A 15,769-nucleotide genomic window follows, 5' to 3' on the forward strand; every position below is an offset into this window, starting at 1 on the left:
AGAACCATTTGCTTTTATGTTTCTTCTTAGTGTTAAGTTCTCTATAGAAACATTAGTTGTGATGGAGCTTGAAACCACCCCAGAGCCTTCAGAGAAGAACTGATCTGCTAGAACTTGAATTTAGAACGACTTTCTTGCAGAGCACTTATTTATGCTTTAACCTTCACTTTCTATCCTTAATAGATATTTACTCATTACAATCTGCAGTAGCCATGTAAGTGTTGATGGTACCAACTTAATTTGTGTTAAAATTACCCCTTTACCATTTACTGGTGTGGACATCACTGAAGCTCTCCTCTCTTCTACCTCTGCCATAGTCCCTTCTCTAATCCAGTCCATAACCTGTTGCAAGATTTGCTTTCCCTTGCATCATGCAGCTCCCACGCCCAAAACTTTAAGGGCTTTCAAATGTCCCTGTGATAACATCCAGGCCCCTTAGCCTAACCTCAGTGTCCTCCATAATCTGATACCAGGTCCCACGCTCCCCACCCCTTACCTACCCTCATGCCCCACCACCTGGCCTTTGTCCTTGTGGGCCTTCCTGGAGCAGACATTGTGCATCCAACTCTGACCCACTCTTCAGGGTCCATCTCAAGGCACGCTTTCAAATTCTATCAGCTTCCTTGGCCATTAAAAGTTTATGACTTCCCCCTCATCTCTAAAGAGGTAGAATACACACTTTTGGGGGAGCCTTAAATCTTCCACTCACACTGAACACTGATAGGTGCCAGTAAGAGCTTCATAGTCAATACAAGAAATCACAGAGATGGAATCAAGTTCAGATTATCCTCTAATTCGGCATGTTCCGAAGTGTAGAAAATTCTCCTTGCACATGTTCCTGTCTGGGTGAACACTTAACAGGGTGCTGTTACTTAAAATGTGGCTCTTTCCTCCTTGAATTGCTCTTATAATTAGAAGCACCTGCTCTTTAGGGAAGAAAAAACCCCATTCATTCCATTGCAGCCAGGTGAGAATCTAATGTTTCCAGAAAAGAAAAGAAAAAGAAAAAAATAGGAGAGGGAAAGAATCCTCTTGCTGGCCTGACTGAGATTTCCCTGAGTCTAGCTGAAATCCCTCGTGCCTGTTTTCTCCCAGAACCACTGTAAGCACAGCCTGCAGATCTGCCCTGTCAGCATCTCCCGCTGCTTGTCAGAAATGCAAATTCATGGACCCCAGCCCACACCAATTGAACTGGCAGCTCTGAGGGTAGGGCCCAAGAATCTTGAGTTTCAAGGGACTGCATCACCCATCTGAGACGGAAAACAGCCGGCCGAGGTCTGTATCTTTGCATACTTCAAAGGAGTGTCACTCTGCCCTTTCTCTCCAGTTAAAACATCTCACAACTCCACCTCAGTTATTTTGACAGCACGTGGTCATCCACGCCTCCCGCATTTGACAGACAGGAGAGGGCACAGGTAGAGAACAGTCCCCATGCCTCCAGATGTTACCACTCTGGGGCACCAAGAGATTAAAAAAAAAAAAAAAAAAAAAAAGAACAGCTCCAGGCGACCGCATTAGAAAAACCCCTTTTAAAAGAGTCGCGAGCAGCTTAATTTCCTTTCAAGCGTAGCCGGAAAAGGTTTCTGTGGTGTAGACCCCACCTGGGCCGGGCGGCGGTTCCGCACGCCGCGGGCGTGGCGTGGAAGGGGAGCGCGCCAAAGGGGCGCCGAGGACGACTCGCGCTCGCGTTTCGAGGGGTTGCTTGGGTAGTGTTTATCTCGCTCTCCCAACACACATGCACACCCTCTCAGTTTCTGGTCACGAAAGGCGAACCCTGCATTGTGTAGACAAAGAGTCGCAGAAGCAACTTTCGAAAGAAAGAAAAGAAAAAAAGAAAAAAGAGAGAGAGGGGGAAAAAAAAAAAAGCACCGCGCAATCTCCCCAGAGGGCAAAGAACCGCGCTGTTTGTTCTTCTGTAACTGAGCAACACCCCGGGCGACCGGCGCAGCCTGTATCTTCTGCGGTTTTGCTTGCTCTTCCCCGCGTGGGTTCACTTCCACCCTCAGAACCCTCCAGAAGTGAAAATTCAGGCGGGGCGGCCGCAGCCCCCAGGCAGCCAGCGGCGCGCGGGCCCCAGCTGCAGGGGATCCCGGACCCGGCGCCCCGTTCAGCCCCTTCCTCCGCCCGGGCGGGTAAAGGGGCGGGCTCAGGCGGCCCGGGCGCTGCGCCCCGCTCGCGGTAGGGGTCGCTGCGACGCGGCGCGCGCTCCCACCGCGGAGAATAACGGGGCCGGGCTGCAGGAGAAAGGAAACCTGCCCGGGACGCGGCGGCGGCCGGGACGGAGCGAGGGACGAGAGTTCACTTTTGCTGGGGTGTGAGCGCGCGGCGGCCGCAACGAGCGGCGACCGGGGAGCAGCGAGCGAGCGGGCCGCCCATCGCGGGGCGACCGAGGGAGGGCAGCGAGAGGCCGGACACGAGCGCCCCGGAGGGGCGCGGAGCCGGTGAGCCTGGCCAGCGAGCGGAACCGCGGGGGGCGCGCCTCGGGCGGGCCCCCAGAGCCGCGCAGGATGCCCCACGAGGAGTTGCCGTCCCTGCAGAGACCCCGTTATGGCTGTAAGTACGCCGGGTGCGCGCGGCTTCCGCCGGCCTTGGGGAGCCCCCTCCCCGGGGACTACGTTGGAGAAGCCGAGGGAGCCGGGTGCGCGGCGCGGAGGGAGCGGGAGGGCAGCGGCTGTGTCGTTGGCAAAGTTGAGAGCTGAAGTTGCAGAAGGGAGTAAGTAAGCAGCCTTCTGCCGTTCTCCCCACAGATTCCTGTTCCTCAGCTGGTAACCCCAGTCCTTCTCCCGGAAAACCCGCCTGGGGAGCGCGGGCGGCGCTGGGTTGCGCTCTGGACCAGGCCAGGTTGGGGGTTTAGGGGGATCAGGTGAGGAGCCCTCGGAGCTCCGGGACGCTGCCGCCTGGGGCCGGGGGGTGGCGTAAGGGACCGGATCGTGCCGACTCCGAAGGAAAGTTTGTTTGCTGTGGCTACAGGTGGGCGCCGCAAGTGCTGTGCCCACGCACTCCACCAGTGGCAAAGGCGGCTCTCTTGGACGGGCAGGCGTCTCCCTGCCTGCTCCCTCGAAATGCCCCCGAGCAGCAAGAGCCAGTTTGCACCCCCACTGACGTGAATCCCATACTGGTGCTGCTGCACCGGGCAGCGCCGGACCCAACGCCTGTCTTCCCTCCTGTTCCCTACGACCCTGTCAGGACTGCTACCGGGAGAGGACGCAGAGCTGGACTCCCCAGGATCCGGCCCGAGCCCGCGTGACTTGACCGAGATGGTGTAGATTACCCCGCCAGGGACTGCCGTTCGGAAAGAGGTTGCTCTGGCGGATCGTGAGTGGATGGAGCTAGATTAGCACCAACCACGTGGCTTCATGGACAGAGTTCAGAGTCTTCGCTAAATGTGTGCCAGGAAGTATTTCCTTTAAAACAAACAAAAAATTGGCGCTCCGTCTCCACGGTTGGCCCTGTCCGTGAACCCGAAGACCACTGGTTAATCTTTCGCCCTGGCTTGGCCTTGTGACAGAGGAATCAGGTTGGGGTTAAGGTGGTGATACCTGCCGCAGGGTTGTTCCATGCGTTTGGGAAGGTGGGGCGGCCGGTCGGGAGGGCCGGACACTTGCCCAGTTAAACGGAGGGAGTAACTTGTGGAAGTTCTTTCTCTGCGCTGGGCTGCGAATGGATTGTCAGAGATAGGAAGTTCGTTTTGCCATGTGACCCTTTTGGTGTCAGGCAATGAGGAAGAAGCCCCGGGGAGCCAGGCGCAGCCTCTGTACAGTAGTGAAATGCACAGAACAGTTGGTCAGGACCCAGTTCTTTGCAGCCTGGATGACCCTTGAGTAAACCACAGAGCCAGCAGAGCTCTTTGCATTCAAGGAGGCATGCTGTGGTCATTCAGTGTGTGTGGTGTCAACCACAGGTGGGTTAAACGCTTTTGTTGATGTGACAAGCTCCCAGCACAAATGGTAGCTTCTCTGTGTCAAATTAGAAGATGACCACGAAGTCTGGAAATGAGGCACAGACACACCAAGAAAGGGCTTTCCATACCACATTTTCATGCATAGTGTAGTTGGTGGGTCATCTCTTACTAGTTCAATATGCTCATGCAAAGTGGCTGTGAACAAAGGGCGTGAGTCACCTGTGGAGACGGAGAGATCTGTGATGTTTGCTTGATTTTTATTTTTTCCATCGAATGTACCTGTGGACCTAGCATACTCCAGGAGCAACAACCAAAGGGGTTTTGATCTTACAACCACAACACTCTCCATGGCCACTTTCTCTGGAAAGTGTTGTCCAGGTTTTCTCATGAGTCTGGTGTTACGGGGTGTTGTTCAGCCTTATTGGAATCACTCTCACCTGCTTTCCCCCAGCTCACGACCTGCTTTGGACATGGAGTAAAAGAAACCTATTGGACAGTTTCCAAACTTTATGGTCACCCTAAAATATTAAGGCATTCATAAAGTAGCCTTCTAAGTCCTTAAAATGAACATTTCTGAAATTTGCAACTGGACTCATAATTAATTTTAAAAGAACGTAGTTGAACACACTTGAGTGTTAGCCAGTGTTAGGTAACACATACTATTCGTGCTAAAGGAGACTGTGGTGTATCAGAATACATAATTTCTGGTAGTGGGTTGATGGGGGGGTAGGCCTCTGTCAACACTATGTCCTCACTGCAGACAGTGCTGTGAGCTTTTCTCAGGAAGTCTGGGGAAGGAAAAGGCGCTGTCCTTGCGATGTTGATTAAAGATTTGTGCTTCTCTTGTCTGTAGGTTTGGTAAGTACAGGTTCCATGAGACCTTGGACTATAGCAAACAGGCTTTATTCTTGACACTTAACAATAAGTCAAGCCCCAATACATGTCCCATCCATGGTCGTTATTTCAGTTCTAGGACCATGTATTCTGAATGAAAGGTATTTGAAACTGGGCTTTGAAAACAACTTTTTAGGAATTGGTATTAACTGTGAAACTGGTTTTAGTTCTGGTCTTCTGTTCTGCCACCGCTCCTCCCCTTGAAATATCACTTAATTCAGTAATTGTTGGACAGAGTAAACTCACTGAGCTCAGGGCTGTCACGGTATCTCTCTTCTCTACCAGGCTGAGTGTCTGTCAAATACCCTATAGTAAGTTGTACTTGAGGTTTTGCTTGGTGAGTTCTCTGTGAAGGCACCTTTCTCAGATTTCTGACAGGAGAGATTGCTTAAGTCTTCCTGATTGGCGCACTGGAGCACTGAATTAAAACTAAATAGATCACTTTCTATTTAATTCCTGCCTTTTCCATTTTGGCCACATTCTCCTGCAACCTTTGAAATTACTTTGAGTCCCATTACTACAGAACAAAGCTAAGTAACTGCTCATTCATGCCATGATGCAGGGAAGAAGTGGCAAAAGGCAAAGGTGGAAATGGCTTTACGAATTTAGACCTAACCAGAATATTGTATGATATATTATCACAACCAGAGCATCCTTCTACACTCAAAACCAAATTTATTTATTTTTAGCTATTTTGTTTATTAACTTGAGAGAGGGAGAGAGGGCATGAGCAGGGGATGGGCAGAGGGAGGGAGAGAAGAAGACTCCCCAGTGAGTGCAGAGCCAGATGCCAGGCTCTAACCCAGGATCCCGAGATCATGACCTGAGCCAAAGTCAGACGCTTAACCCACTGAGCCACCCAGGTACCCCCCAAACCAAACTGAAATGACACTTAAGCTTAGGCATGATTTGCAGATAATTTTCATGCTGTTGTAATGAATTATGATGAATTAGCCAAAGTAATGCTCAAACCACGTTTGCCACCTGTCAAAAGTTTTCTTCCAGTTACTTGAGAGTTAAGAATACAACTGATAGCAAAAGAGGGGCTTTGTGATTAGACGTAGATGATCTCACTCGGAATTGATAATTCAGTCAATATTCAAGTGCCTACTGTGGGTAGGTAGTCAGTGTGCTTTTGGCAAGAACTGTCCTCAGCAAAACTTCTCTCTTGAGAAACATTGTAAAGTTGGTAGTGAACAGTGTTTCACTGTTTGTTTTAAAAAGTGTAACCTGGGCCTAATGGAAGGGGTGTGTGTGTGTGTGTGTGTTGGGCGGCAGTGGAGGGGGTGGGTGGGGGGGAGGTTGGGGGAGGGCTATTCTGCCTGATGCTTTGAGCTTTTCTTTCCTTTCTCCTCCTCCTCTCATCAGTGCATCTGACTTCCCCATTACATCTTACATCGCTGGTGTTGTGTGAATGCAGAAGGTTTAAGGTGCCTGCTGTGTTGCCATGTGATGCTATCATTGGAGAGTCAAGTCACTCCTTTGTGTGCTATTGTTTGGATTGAGTTTTTCAAAAGGATCTTCAAGGTCAACAGCTAAAGTGTTATTTTAATATGCTTTTAACTTTAATTACCCATGTTAGCCAAAATGACTTGTTTGGCAGAGTTTAAGCTTGGTAATACCAAGTGTGTTTTAGAATTTAGTGTTTAGGGTGTTAGCTGATCCCCTTTTTCTCTAGGGAACCATTGGTTTGATGTTGCCCCTTACCGTTCCCACTATGCAAGTTTTTTTTTTTTTTTTTAAGATTTTATTTATTTATTTGACAGACAGAGATCACAAGTAGGCAGAGAGGCAGGCAGAGAGTGGGGGAAGCAGACTCCCTGCCAAGCAGAGAGCCCGATGTGGGACTCAATCCCAGGATCCTGAGATCATGACCTCAGTCGAAGGCAGAGGCTTAACCCACTGAGCCACCCAGGTGTCCCCCCACTATGCACGTGTTTTAACAGCTCATTTTACTCAAAAGTCTAGTATACACACTGATCTAACGCTCCAAGTCTTCGTGGTAACCGAAGGAGAAACAAAGGCTACTCACTCACCTTCTGATTTGATAGTCAGGTGTGGTCCTGCAGGGTGGGCAGTTGAGCCCTGGGGTATTAAGGTTAGGGAACTTGGCAAGAGTCAGTGCTTTTCATGTACAGCTGTTACCTTCTGCTCATTATTACCTTAGAGAGGGCCCGTGTTTCCCCATGTCGCAAAGGAGCTGAAATCCATGATAATATCTCAAGGTCACACAGCTGGCTGGTGACAGTGGGAACTTGAAAGCTGGAACCTTCAGAAACTGAAGGCTCCTTTCGCCGGCTGTTGTCAGTTTGTCTCCCTGAAATACTCAGAAGGGCTCCACCTCTTTTTTGTTTCCGGTGTTGGCCACGATTTTCTCAACCTCCAGAAACCTGTAGCTATTTGGATAGTGTGGTCTTTTAAACAGTGAATGCACCGCATGGTCTAAACGGGATTTTGCTTCCTCCCTGCCCCCAAGGAAAGCCTGGAAGAATACATGAGCCTTTTATACAGTACATCGAGGCTTCATCAAAGGGTTTTCTGTGTGTGTGGAGACATCCCATGTCACTCTGAGGCACCGAAATGAAAGAAAGTTTTTGCCATAATACAGTGGTATGCTCCAGCGATTCCAAATGGGATAATTTGTAAAACACACTTGATTACGTATACTGGCCATGCCTTAAAATCGGGGGTTGATGAGAAATCAGGCAGAAGCTTGCAGTGAGGGGACCAACAAGCAAGCCAAGACTTTTTTTCACTTAACTGTTCTCTTTGTTTTTCTTCCTCGAAGGGCAGCATGGTGTCAGTGAAATGGCAAAAGCTTTGTAGTTAAGTAGATGTAGGTTTGAACCCTTACTGCCACCACTGATGGACTGTGTGGCCTTAGAGTTTTTCTCTGGACCTCGAAGGGAGTGTTTTATACTCCTGTAATGGTGGTTGCTGTGGGTCCTGGCATACATTGCTGAACTGTGGAGATTTCAATTAATTGAGCACTTAATCTGTACAACAGTTGATGGGTGAAAGAAAAAGGACCACGGGGGACACAACTGTAAGAGAACCTGGGAGATACAGAATAATAGTTACGCCTCGGAGTGCACTTCCTAGTTCTGTGGAAGAGAAGACACGAGAGTGATGGGTTTGGATGGGACAATAGGAAGGCTTCATGGACTGTGAACTTGAACAAGAACTTGAGGAAGGTGGGAGGAAACAGTTCAAGGTATTTGTGTGTATTCATGGTATAGATAGCGTGTGCGGGTTGGAAGCTTTGGTAGTTGGGGACAGTTGCCGGGGCACACTGGTGCAGCTGGCAGAGGATTTCCTAGATATCCCAGAATCATTTCTCTGTAGACGACAAAGGGTCCTCAGAGCTGTCTTGAGGAAAGTAGCTCGGCTCAGTCTCTTACTGAAGTATCATTTTCTTTGAAACGCTCCCCACCTTTTTTGAACCTTTAACTAGATTTTGATGGGTGAGAGGCCCAGCCAAGTGGGGAGTGTGAGTGGAGTGCTTGGTGCTGGAAACTCCAGGTGGGCCGGTGAGGTGTGTGCGTGGGGGCGTTTGGGGTCCGCTCTCTCTGCTGCTCAGAGATCCCTACACCGTGCTTCTAGGGTTGGGGATTCCTGTGGATGGGCAGGTTGGTCAGAGTTTTGTCCAGGGTAGGAGAGCCATCACCAAATGATGCTGATGCTTATGGTACTGAAGGTGATCCACGAATACAGACGTGGGTAAACATGGCGCCTATTGGGTGCTCCTTGGCTCCAGCCAGGGAGACTGAAGACTGACTCTAAACCATCCCAGAAGGCGCGTTCTCTGAGAACAGGTGAGCAGGACAGGAATCTTGACAAGTAAACTACTGGGCAGTAGAGTTTCTGTTACCTCCTTTTTTCATCCTGTTACCTGGGGCAATTTTTGCTTCTAAAATTTGACTAGAGATTTAGTGCCCTCCAGTGACCTACATCTCTGTTTTGTGGGAAGATGGCTGATAGCACATTTCCCATTCAACATCTTGATGTAACGAGACTCTCAGTGGACTCCCCTTTAGTTTTGGAATCATGGGCTAGACCGAGTATGTCCGTGCACCTACACAGATCTGACAGCTGGTGCCCTAGCCAGAGCAGTGTTTTTCAGGGAGCACTTTCTGGAGGAGCAACAGCAGCAGAACATCACCTGAGAACTTGTTAAAAAGGTGAATTTCTGGGCACCCCCAACCCCTGCCTCCCTAGACCTTCTGAATCAGCACCTGGGGCTGGGCCCACTGCATGTCAGAAAGCCTTGTAGGGGATTCTGCCGCCCTGCAGAACGGCAGAAGTGAAAAGATGTTCCTCATGCACAGTCTCCCTCCTCACAGTGCTTGCAGGTTTTTGTCTGAAAAGTGAACACATGCCTACAATACCGAAGGCTTTACTTAACTTACTTCTTGTGTGTTTGATTTGAGAACACACCTGGCACCTCATACGAGCCTGGGCACTGATGTCTATACAAATTTGTGTTTATTTTATGGATTTATTTTTGTCTGTCTTTAAGGTCGCTTTTCTCTGTTCTGGGAAACAAATGGGATGCAGAAGATAAAGTCCAAAATCCCTATGGAGGAGGGATGGAGGCCCACTTCCCAAGGATTTCTAGGTGGAGGAAGTACTCTTAGGAGCTATTGGGAAAACTTTCCGTGTAAAAGGGAAGTGCCAGGTTGGCAAATCTGAACTCTGGTATGGGGGCCTGGACAGGAAGGGCTAAAGGATGTCCTTGTCCTCCATCTTCATCTTCAGAACAACTTGAAGTATTTTTAATTCACTCACTTATTCATGTCTAGTTCTACGTGCTGGGAGAAATACTGTTGGACTCAGGTCACACCCACACTGCTGGGAAGCTGCAAATCTGTTTGTTTTGCTGATTATGGAGGACATTCCTACGATTTGATTGAATTTTTTGCTTGGGGTTCCCAAAGATGACTTTTTTTTTTTTAAGATTTTATTTGGCTGGGGGAGGGACGGGGAGAGAGGGAGAGAATCTCCAGCAGACTCCCCAGGGAGTCTCAAAACCCTGAGATCAGGATTAGAGTGGAGATCAAGAGTTGGATGTTCAATTAAAAAAAAAAAGAGTTGGATGTTCAACTGACTGAGCCACCCAGGTGTCCTAAAAGATGGCTTTTAATTGTTCTCCTGTATCCATTACTATCAAATTTCTAAAGGAGGACCTTTTTATATAATTTTTAAAAATTAAGATCAATTAGCTCCTGGTAATTTCTTTCATTCTCGTGGTTTTTTTGTTGTTGTTTACAGATATTAATTTAATCTTAAGTAATGTTAATGCATTTCCTTAGTCCTCTCCATCTAAGACTTAATTTGCCAGTGATGGAAGCAACCTATATTTCAATCAAGTGATGTTTGTGTTCATTATCTAGCTGGTAGGTTGGTGTCCTGGCACTGAGAAAATGTTCGATAAATATTTGCTGTTTTTACAAGTTTTGCTTAAAGTGTCTGTACTGTTTCTCTAAAGGAGGGACTTGTTTCTATTATCTGTTAAAGATAGAGCAGCTTTCGATTGCCAGGCAAACGTTTAATGTTTAGATTTGTTTTCCTACTGTATGAAACCTCAGCAAGTTGCTTGCATTTCTCTGGGTCTTAGTTTCCATACTTGGAAACTGCAAGTGGAAGGTTCATGCTCAGAGGGTTAAGTGATGTAATACGTGGAAATGTACATGTTCAAAGGTGCCTCTGGAGAGTCCATGCTTGAAAGTTGGAGGGGCAAAGGCGATGGCGGTTCCCCCTCATCGTTCCTGCCCCATGCCTCTCTCCCCTGCTTTTTGCCCTTTTCTCTCCTGAACAGAAAGTGGACTTAAAATCCTGGGCCCAGGTGAGCCTGGCTGGCTCCATCAACAGAGCATGCAAGTCTTTCATCTTGGGGTCGTGAGTTTGAGCCCCACATTGAGGGTGGAGTTTACTTAAAAAAAAATTTTTTTTTTAAAAAATCCTGGGCCCATACTATGTTGAAAGGATATACTCATAGGGAAATTTTTTTAGTTATCCAGTTTGGAAATTGACTGAACCTTACTTCGGGTGGAGATCAAATTATCCTTTCTAATATATATGTAAACAAAAACAAAAACAAACAACCCAATGTGTTTCCTTGCTGTTTCCAAATGAAGTTTGACTGGGATTGGATTCTTGTATGGCATTTTTCTGTCATCCTAAAATGATAGTGGAGTTGTTAGTCACACATCTGAGTGAGGAACTGTCACTGTGCATTCCTAAGCATCCTCTTGTCTCTGACAGGGCTGTCGATTGCTATTGGGGCTGCTGCTCCTTTGAAAGCCCACAGGGTTCGTGATGATCTCAAGATGGGCAGGAACCACTTGAAATAAGTGTTAGTCTTTATGCTTGGTTCCCGTTATAGAGTTGGGTATGGCGAGCAGGGTCCAGCTTGTGCTGTAGCTGTCTGGAAGGGAGGCGAGGAAGTGCACTGGGTTTGTCGGACCTCCCCCAGGCCTTACTGCTTCTAGAAAGTTAGTGAAGCTTAAATTCATGGGTCCAGTGAAGCTCAACGGATAAGAATAACTGGCTGTGTTCGTTGGAGCCAGGAGAAATGGAGAATCTCGGCTGCATTTCACCTTGGCACTTGGAAATGATGCATTTGTTCAGTTCTCCTTCTTGAGCGGGCATTTTATTCTAGCACGTTTCCTATAAAAGTTTTCTGTCCACCCCCCCCCCCCAGTACTTACTGCCTCAGCAAGGGAGTATTTATTTATTTATTTTTTTTAAAGATTTTATTTACTTATTTGACAGAGACAGATCACAAGTAGGCAGAGAGGCAGGCAGAGAGAGAGAGAGGAGGAAGCAGGCTCCCTGCTGAGCAGAGAGCCCAATGCGGGACTTGATCCCAGGACCCTGAGATCATGACCTGAGCCGAAGGCAGCGGCTTAACCCACTGAGCCACCCAGGCGCCCAGCAAGGGAGAATTTAAATTGGCCAGGCTTCAGTGATGGCTACACGGCATTTGGCTACATCTGCCACTTTCTTGTCCTTGGCCTGAGCCCTGGGATGACCAAGCAGGCTTCACAGGCGTGGGGTGAGGGGGCTGGGAAATGTTTGTCATGTAGTCAGCCTCACGGGTTAGGAGTTCTCCTTTCAGCCACCCCCGAAACTGTACTGCCCCCATATGAGATCCAGGAAGGCAGCTTCCCAGAGCTTTGCTCATATTGAACCCTTATAAGTTGTCTGAGACAGAGTCATTACAGAGCTGAAACACAAATGCTTTAGCTTTCATTCCGTAGCGGAGATTTTCTGAAGGAAAAAAAAATTATTTAAAAACCATATATAAAGATAGTTACCTGTCAATGGGAAGTGGGGTGACACCAGTCCTTTCCTTTCCTTTGGCACTAATTCTGGATACAGTCTAATTTCTTCCTTGGTTCTTTAATAAAATGTTTGCTGTTGTCTGTTTGAATTCGCCGGTAGTTGGGAGGATTGTGCTTATATATTCGTCTTCAGTGTAGGCTCTGGCAAGGGTGGGAATACTATTTTGAATTGATTAACCATGAATTACCTTTCGAAACAAATGAGTTTGGAAAAACATTGTGCTACATGGAGTCCTCTAAGGAGAAACATGGACAAAATTTTAAAAAACACCCTTGAGGGTCAGGACTGTGTTTTGGTTACTGCTGTATCCCCAGTATCTGGCGCATAGGTCAACTGTTATGTCAGCAGTGGGTCTATCTAGATAATGAGGTAATGGGTGAATTAAAAAAAAAAAAAAGTTTTCCTCTTCAAATTTTTTATGAACATGTTTTTTATATTTAAGAAGGTTATAATAGTTATCCTTATCTGATGAGGCTAGAAAGTTCTTGTGGAGAAAATTGGAATCTGAAAGACAGGTCTGTTGTCATGGAGGGATTCAGTGGGGACCTGATTTTCAGGTGTGTGTGAGAGAGAGAGAGAGTGTGTGTGTGTGTGTGTGTGTGTGTGAGAGAGAGAGAGAGAGAGAGAGATGGAGAGACAGACTGTGGGGTGAAGTGTTTGAAGATCCAGGACTCATAGTTGTTAAGCTGTTGGAGTTGGGAGAGAGATGATGAGAAGCTGGATGAAAAATCTAAAGATCAGCAAGGTGAACTTAGCAATGGGGACAAGAAAACATCCTAGCTGGGCAGTAGCTACTTAAGGTTTTCTGTTTGTTTTAGTAACTTCCACACCCAAGGTGGGGCTCAAACTCGAGACCTTGAGATCAGGAGTCACAGGCTCTTCCCACTGAGCCAGCCAGGTGCCTTGGGTTTTTAAAACATGTGAAGGGAAAGTGTGAAGGACCCTGATCTGTCAAAAGCAATAATGACCCTCAATCTGGTGTCCACTGTGACAATCAAGATGGTCGACATAATAGTAGGGGATTAGTGTCTTGACTCACAAGAAGTCTCACCAGCCTGTAAAGAGGTGGACCACTATTTTTCTTTCATTCAACAAGAGGTTACTTACATTCAGCACGTACATACAATGGAATTTACATAGTCTGCAGTTGCCTTTAGAGGTCAGGTGTGATCTGAGTCTTAGAAAAGAATAAGAAGCCTTGGCATGTCCTTTAATTGGAGATTGCATTTGCTGCCTTAGTCACTCAAACTGGGAGGAAAATAATTGTGAACAGTACAGAGATCACCGTACACAGGAGTCCAGCAGCTTCTTGGCCTCTTGGAAGCTGCCATTGTCCCCTGCAGCATCTTAGACAACCCAGGTAGCTGGTGTGGAAGGATTGTCACCCTGGAACCATGTGAAATACAAGGAACCGTGAGGTCAAGAGCTTAGGGTAAGGTGTCAATTGCTTTGTGACATTGCATATGACTTTCTTGAGCTCCTGTATGTATTTGAAAAATGAGTTTCACCTTTACCTCAAAAGAGATACAAGGTATGGGAAATTGCACTGAAAATTATTCAAGTGTGTGTATGTGGGATCGTGTCTGAGAGTAATTTTGCCACGTACTTGAGTAACTTATTGGAGTAGTCTTACTCAAGTTAGTGTTGATCACTGACTCACCGATCTGCCTTAAAGGCAGTGCCACTTGAGTTTTGTAACATATGCTGTCTTTGGAGCCATATTTGAAATGAGATTTGCTTCTTCCTCTAGTTTAAAAGGCAAAGTTATGACATGTGGTAATGTTATCTGTGAGATGTAAACTTTCTAAATCCTAAGACAAGATCTTTGGCCAGATCCTTCCTTGTCCAGCTGAACATTTCTTTTAACAGGAAGTATAAATAATGCATATACAAATGAATAGTAGGATCTTTAAACTTGAAAAAACTTGTCAAGAGTAATATCTTTGAGACCTGTGCTGTAAGCAAGTGTTTCATAAAGGGAATGTGGGACAGGGGAAACCTGTATGTTGAGCAATGGGGGATGAAACTAGGGAAGGCAACTCTGTCTCTCAATCTGGTGATAGAACTCCTTTCTTCCTAGGGTGCCCAGGTGGCTCAAACAGGTAAGCATCTGACTCTTGGTCTCAGCTCAGGTCTCCGTTACATGGTCGTGAGTTCAGGCCCTATGTTGTGCTCCATGCTGGGTGTGGGGCTTACATAAAAACAAAACAAACAACCCTCTTACACTGTTAGTGGGAATGCAAGTTGGTGCAGTCACTTTGGAAAACAGTGTGGAGGTTCCTCAAAAAATAAAAATAGAGCTACCCTATGACCTGGCAATTGCACAACTGGTTATTTACCCCAAAGATACAGAGACAGTGAAAAGAAGGGCTGTATGCACCCCAATGTTCATAGCAGCAATGACCACAATCACAAAACTGGAAAGAGCCAAGATGCCCTTCAATAGACGAGTGGATAAAGAAGATGTGGTCCATATATGTAATGGAATATTACTCAGCCATCAGAAAGGATGAATACCCAGCTTTTGCATCAACATGGATGGAACTGGAGGAGATTATGCTGAGTGAAGTAAGTCAAGCAGAGAGAGTCAATTATCTTATGGTTTCACTTGTGGAACATAAGGAATAGCATGGAGGACCTTAGGAGAAGGAAAGGAAAAATGAAAGAGGGGGGGAATCGGAGGATCAGACGAATCATGAGAGACTATGGACTCCGAGAAACAAACCAAGAGTTTTCAAGGGGATGGGGATGGGGGGTGTGGGGGACAGGTTTACCTAGTGATAGGTATTAAGAGGACACGGATTACATGGAGCACTGAGTGTTACTTGTAAACAATGAATCATGGAACACTACATCAAAAACTAATGACATAGTGTATGGTGACTACAACAACATAATAAAAAGTAATAATTAAAAAAAATTCCTTTCTTTCCAAAGTTGAGATGTTGTGATTTATTTTTAAGTAAAGGAAGGGTAGAAGGCAGGGCAGCTGGGGTCATTTGGAGCTTGAGAAGAATTCTCAGGATTGCTGGGTGCCAGTAGTGGGCCAGCTTGCTAGGTTAATAGCACATCTTGGTTTAGGACTCATGTAAGTAATTCATGGTTGGCAACATGGCTGCCTAATATTACAATGAAAATGTTGAGCCTCTGGATCCCATCCCCCAGACACTCATTTATTTGTTTTGGTATAGAACTCTAACATAGGTATTTTTATTTTGTTGTTGTATTTTTCTGTTTTTAAAATAAAAAATTCGAGTCTTCAAAGCCTCAAAGCACAATACTGTGAACACCCATTCCTTTCGCTTAGCTTCTCCAACTGCTAACCTCCCCCCATACCACTCTATCTGCAGCCACTGGGCGCTCGCCACTAAACGCTCAGCCCCCATCTTACAGGCCAACAAGGACCTTCTCCTCCCCAGCAGCATCTGCAGGACTACCAGGACTATGGGTTCAAGTCCACTGTCTGGTCTGAAAGTCAACACTAGGATTTTCTTCAGGTGTACTTTATAACTGAATGTATGGATCCATGGTCCAGGCAAGTTTCTCATGTTGTTTCAGGTCCACCCCCCCCCCCCACCCCCCTCATCCCCATTCAGGCTGGGGAAGCCCAGCCTGAATGGCTGCTGC

General features: G+C 46.9%; 1 protein-coding gene across 1 annotated transcript in view; it reads left to right on the plus strand.

The window, feature by feature from the left end:
* Positions 1 to 2,142: 2,142 nt before the first annotated feature.
* Positions 2,143 to 15,769, plus strand: part of IQGAP2 (IQ motif containing GTPase activating protein 2) — a 296,704-nt gene continuing 283,077 nt past the window's right edge. Inside the window, exon 1 of the mRNA XM_059418098.1 lies at positions 2,143 to 2,553. Coding sequence (XP_059274081.1) covers positions 2,508 to 2,553 — 46 coding nt within the window. The 5' untranslated portion in view covers positions 2,143 to 2,507. The remainder of the gene's footprint in view (positions 2,554 to 15,769) is intronic.

Source organism: Mustela nigripes, chromosome 12, assembly GCF_022355385.1.
Source record: "Mustela nigripes isolate SB6536 chromosome 12, MUSNIG.SB6536, whole genome shotgun sequence".
Taxonomy (NCBI): Eukaryota; Metazoa; Chordata; class Mammalia; order Carnivora; family Mustelidae; genus Mustela; species Mustela nigripes.